General features: G+C 42.0%; 1 protein-coding gene across 8 annotated transcripts in view; it reads right to left on the bottom strand.

Moving 5' to 3' along the window:
* Nucleotides 1-795: 795 nt before the first annotated feature.
* LMO7 (LIM domain 7) overlaps nt 796-6000 on the bottom strand; it is a 192468-nt gene continuing 187263 nt past the window's right edge. For 7 of the 8 annotated variants that reach the window (XM_088022207.1, XM_088022209.1, XM_088022208.1 and 4 more), the window contains 4 exons: nt 5353-5634; nt 3430-3538; nt 2220-2322; nt 802-888 (listed from right to left, as the gene is read on the bottom strand). In XM_088022207.1, the coding sequence (XP_087878333.1) occupies nt 866-888; nt 2220-2322; nt 3430-3538; nt 5353-5634 (517 nt within the window). In that variant the 3' untranslated portion in view covers nt 802-865. Of the gene's footprint in view, nt 889-2219; nt 2323-3429; nt 3539-5352; nt 5635-6000 lie in introns of all 8 variants that reach the window. The other variant, XM_028106098.2, reaches the window with a different exon arrangement.

Here is a 6000-nt window from a genome sequence, read left to right as displayed (position 1 = left end):
AATAAAAAATATCAACACAAGTTTAATACTGAAATGGGACTAAAAGGTCTGGGAGGTAGACAAACACATACACACACACAGAAGAAAAAAAGAGAACCAGTCCTTAATGCATCAGCAAGTTTATTTACAAACGCAGTGGAACAGAAAGGCTTATTAGTTCCTGGAGAAAACTTTTGGTATACAAACCATGATGATTCTGTATTAATGAAAAGAAGCAGCTTTCTATTGGGCATTGCTTAGTGATCATTCTGGTGAAGAAAACAGAGATCCCCTCATCAAGCAAATAAAATGTCACATATGCTAAAAAAATTTTTTTAAAAAGCACAAATTACATAGATGAAAAGAAGGACACAGAAAGCAAATTTGTGGGTAGATTTTAGTGAAATTTTCTATATGGTTCTGCATTAATTTAGTATACATTACAATAAACAGAGCAAATACAATTATATATTTATATTAACTATTTCAAATAATGTTTCAGAACCTTTTAAAAAAAACAATAAAATAACCCTCTTCAAAACACCACTAGAAAGTCAAACTAGATCAATATCAGCGTCAAAAATATTTTTAAGTTCTTATTTTTCCCTTGTGCTTTTAAGATGTTGAATTCAAAAAGTAAATACTGCACTTCCCCCCCCACACACAGAATCACCTTCTTATAAATAAACAACAACAAAAATACAGGTTCTACCAAGACTATAATACTCTGATGTAATCTAGAGAGGCAAAAAATTTAAAAAAAAAAAAAGTGTTATCCTTTTTAAAAAAAAGCAAAAATGACAATACAACATGTATTTATAGATCTACATCAGCAGCAACCACCTCTTCTTCTATCTGCAACAGTGCTTTCGTATGGAGGCTTACATCACATGGCGGTTGGCCGTCCAGCTGATCAGGCAAGGAGAAAAAAAGAAAAGTACTTAGGATAGAGAAATACTTGGATATCGCCGCCCGGGATACATAGCAGTAATCACTCAGAGAATGGCCCCGTGAGGTAAAAGAGTGACCTGTCACTCACTTAAGATAAAGCAAGGCAAATCACAGCCTCGGTTCTAGAACCCTTTCTTTGCAAAAATGAAGTAAATATAAACTGCTGATATAGAAGTAAGTTACACTCAACTCTCTATTATTTGTACTGGAGGAGAGAAAAGGCATGGGCAATTTTCCCCTGAAGATTTCAAAAATCAATTCTATTTGGCTTGGGAATTTGATTCAAGAGAGAAAAGCGCACACACATACACACACTCCCGCCATTACGTGCCCAGCCTTGCCACTCTCCAACCGCAGTGGTCATATCCAGAAAAGGACTGGACGCCGGGGAGCGAAGGTTCACAACCCGCTGACAGATAAAAGAGAGTTGACCGGGCTGAAACCATTTTCAAAGCACTCTTCACATAAAGGGCCATGTAAATACCTCAGAGTTCAAAAGCAAATGGTTTTGCTGATACCACTTGTAACACCCTTTCACAATAAGGAAGAAACACATGTTACCAGCATCAAGGTCCAAAATATCAATAGCAGTAAATGGTTGTCTTTATGTGGCTATAAACGATATGCAATCTATTGGAGCTAGCCTCGGTTTTATAACACACAAACAAAAACATGCTTAGACACAAATTCGCATGTGAAGTTTTTGAAAAACTCAGTTTTCCCAAAAATGACACCCAAACACCATAAAATCAGAATTCATGTTCTCCTTTTAAAAATATTAATCATACTAATATATGCTTATATAGTAACAAAGCATAAGCTATTCTTTACTACCTTTTTCAAACCACTGTTTTTAAAGTTGGTCATGTTCTAAGTCACAGAAACAAAGCCCACTGTGAAGTAACAGAAATCAGCTGATAATGAGGGACTGATTCTTAGCCAAGAAACAGATTACAGTCTACCCAGAAGGATCATTTTAAACTGTCTGTTTGGGTTTGTTGATAGCCTCAAGTCATTAGAAGTTTCTTCTAATGGATGCCGTCCTGACTCAGGCAGGTGTCCCTCTCCAACTCCTTGGCCCCTCAACCCTCCCGAGAGTGGATGGAGTCTGGAGCACTGACCCACTCACCATACCTGCTTTGAAGCGGGGGCACACACAAAGCTTCCTAAAGCCTGGAATTCTAAGGCAGGGAGCTTGAGGGGGACATGGCTGCAGATTCAGGGAAATGCATGGGAACCCGTGGTCTCCTTAAAAGACAAGAAATTTTCTCCCTGATTTGCTCTCTTACATTTGAATCTGAGATAGCAGTCGTTGCAGTAGAGTTGGTGGTTTCTGATTCTGACTTCGGCTCCTGAGGAGGAGCCTCCGAGGTCACACTCACAGGCCACACACTGAGGGACAAAAAAGAACCACGACAATCAGTCAGTTGGAGAACTCTCAGGGCACTCCCGGGGCGGGGAGGGGGGAAACTGAGCAGAATGCAAATTTAAGCTCTTAGAATTGTTTCAGCAAAGAAAAAAAAGCCCAAAAGATAATTAGTAGATTAAAATCAAGCCTGCCAGATGAGACATTAAAGAATACATAAGTCTAATTTTAAGAGCCGAAATGATCATTCTAAATATACCAAAAGAGTAAAAATGATCTGCTGATTGGCCGGAAAGAATTGAGTCTTCATTTCTTACAGGGGAATGTGAGAGGATAAGGCATTACATGGAAGAACCAGAGAAGTGAATGGGGAGTGGGGTTCTGGCACTTTCCTCTGAGGTGGGCAATGCCTGGTGGCCTGCTGCCCCAGCTTGACGAGTGTTTGCACGTGGCACTTGCACTTTGAGACTGCATATATTGGTTCGACATACCCAAACACTGATTATTTTGACTGGTTCTGCCTGCCCAGGAACTACTCAAGCCAGCGACACACGGGCTTAAGCAAGCTGTGTTCTGCAGGACTCCAGGAATAAGAACCAGAGTCTCTTTCTGGCACAATGCAAGTTCTAGAATCACACAGATGTGTCTCTAAAGACAGAGAATGCAAAATGAAGTAAATTACAGGTTTAGTTCTTATGTGCAAAAACCCATCAGGTATAAGCAGGCTTTGCAATCGTAAAAATATTTGACAATGCTCTTCTTTACATACCCTCCCTATCAAAGCTAGGCTCTCAGACACTCCGATTTGCATGTCCCCATGCTGTTAATAACACTGCTAAATTATATTTCAAGTATGCCTGTGACAGCATGTTAAAGAAAGGACATATAAGCTGTAAATTTTACTCATAGAATCTTAACAGACTAAAGACCAGAAGTGCACAGTGTTCTGGATTTAATTTTTGAGACTAGGTTCAAGATTTGAGAACAGGCAATTTGCGATTCAAAGTGCAGCACAGACTGACAAAATGTAGCACTGAGTTGGTTAGTGGGACATTCACACCCAGCCCGCCAAGAAGCCATGCGCTCTCCAAGCAAAGCTTTGCGGGCCTACAGGCTGTTCGTCTCGGTCTCACCTTAAAACAATGCAAATGATAACAAAGACCCAGGGACTCGATGATCATGGCGGCTCCTTTGCCCAGAATGTTATTACAGTAGGAGCACACACGCTTCCCACTGACTGACCTAGACACGGAACGAGAACGGAAGGGAGGCTTTCATCGGCGCAAATCAAGGTTACTTAAAATCACACTCTGGCATTAACATTAATAATTCTTAGGAAAGTATAGATCTGTGGGAGGAAAACTGTCACCAACCAACCAAAGTATGCTGTGTTGTACCTCGAAGGAGCTCCGCGTGGCGGTTCTGAAACCCTTGACACCTCCTTCATGTAAATTAACAATTTCGGTGTAATTCGTCCATTCTGTAACTCCGGACATTATTCTCCTGAGATCACATCTGTATTCAGCACGAGTCTTCCTCTCCTCTAATCCAGCCAGGTCACCAGCCAAAGCCCAGCCCTCCTCCCGTCACACCCGGCCGGACCCTAAGAGAGCAAGCCCCAGCTCCACCCAGAAAGCTCTACCGTGCCCCTTCTACCATCTCAGTCTTATCTTCCCATTCTCCTCCTCATTCACCTGCTCCTCTAGTTATACAGAAGGACCAGGGCTTTCCTGACGGTGCCTCTGGCTTCCAGGACTGCCTCTGGGAGGAGGAGATGACAAGTGGCTGACAGCTACCATGGGCACAGGTAAGGACGGTGGCGACTTTCCTTTGGATGCAAGTCTCTCCTGTCCCAGGTGGGAAGGTAAAGGTCACTTAGTACCACTGCATCCCACAGTACTGGCCCAGGTTAGTGACTCTGAAAGTGCAGAACTGCCAAGGGTCTCGCACAAGAGGACCACCTCCGAGACAGAAACCTCTCCAGGGCAGAAGGGCCAACCGCCTGTCTCCTGCCTGCTCTCCTAGGGTGGAGCTCTCAGTGAGTAGATGCTGCCTCCTCCCACTCAAGAGCCTTCATCTCTGCCCAACATTTACCACACATTTGCACCCCTTCTTAAGTCAAACTCCATGATACACATTTTAGAGATCCTGGTACAAGTAACATTATTTTAGATGGATATGTTTTCTTAACAAAATCCCTTGACAGCTAAAAAACATTCCAATATTTATCACCGTGTTTTTACTTTTCAGGACCTCACTTGCAACGGAAAATACTATATGCCGGTAGAACCCCCTTCAGATGACAGCAGAAACACTGCTGTGTGGGCTTCATGGACGCACTGGTCGTCTGTAGGGAAGCTGTGCAAACCTCAAAACCCAACGCATGTTGATATCTGTGTTTTCCTCCACATCAAAAGGCAAATGGAATCAAGACCTATAGTTAAAACTCTTACCCAGTACCTGCAGCATATAACCTACAGAATTCAGTCGATGTAGTCTGAACAAAATGTTGGCAAACTAGATAAGAAGCCAGCAATGGTTTTGAAAACCAAAAACAAACAAAAAAAGCATTATCTAACTACTTAACATTTTTCTATTCAGCTTGTTAAAAGTTCCACAGACAATGGAGCTTGGTTATAATGCTTTCCTTTTCAACTTAGTGCCTATAAAAAGAGTTGGTACTACAGTCTCAATCAAAGTCAAACATTTTATAATACTGCTCTTACTCATAAACTGCAAATGCATTCATAAGCTACTGTATATTTTTATGGTTCCGTGCTGAGCATTATACGAGTATGTCTGCACTGACCACAGGCAAAAGCAAACGAGACATTGGCAATGAGGTACATGTTTTAAAGGTCTCCAATGGCTTCACAAGACATCCATAAATGCTCTTAGGGTAGCATGGAAAGCCATTAAGAAGCCTTTAATTGATTTGGTAAAGGAACAGTGAATTTGACAGATTCTCAAAGGCTTGTTTCTGGTTTTCACTAGAAAATTTGGACAAGACTTTGGGGAAATTTTAATGAAAAATTCCCCAAGACAAAGGTCCTCACCTGTTGCGGAGCTGAGAGCCTGGCTGTGATGCCGAAGGAGAATGGCTGCGTGGTGTGGGAGAAGGTGCAGCCGTGGCCTTCACGGAACCAGTGGAAGGAGGGGGGATGCTGGAGGATGGATTCCGCATGTAGGCCCGGTTTGACATGGACACCAGCTGAGGCGGGGGGCGACTGAAGTCTTGAACAGAGGAAGAAGCATGGATTCCTGAAGACTGATTGAGCCAAGGGGATGGTTTCCAAGAACTGGATCTTGGGGAATCCAGGTTATCTAGAGATTCACCTCTGAAACATGGAAAGAGCTCATTAAGACTATATAATACATTCCCCCTCCGATTTTGGGAGACGAACCATGAGAGACTATGGACTCTGAGAAACAAACTGAGGGTTCTAGAGCAGAGGGGGTGGGGGGATGGGTCAGCCTGGTGATGGGTATTAAAGAGGGCATGTACTGCATGGAGCACTGGGTGTTACACGCAAACAACAAATCATGGAACACATACATCAAAAACTAATGATGTAATGTATGGTGATTGACATAACATAATAAAATTAAAAAAAGATATATAATACATTCAACTAGAATCAATACATCATTATAGTCCCTAAAATACGCATTTTATGTATTTTATAAGTAGGTATTAATCTAAC

The sequence above is a fragment of the Eumetopias jubatus genome, unplaced genomic scaffold (assembly GCF_037043125.1).
Source record: "Eumetopias jubatus isolate StellerSeaLion01/CBP00866 unplaced genomic scaffold, mEumJub1_p1.0 scaffold_3, whole genome shotgun sequence".
Lineage (NCBI taxonomy): Eukaryota > Metazoa > Chordata > Mammalia > Carnivora > Otariidae > Eumetopias > Eumetopias jubatus.
The sequence above is the reverse complement of the archived record's forward strand: the minus strand, read 5'-3'. Positions and strand labels throughout refer to the sequence as shown.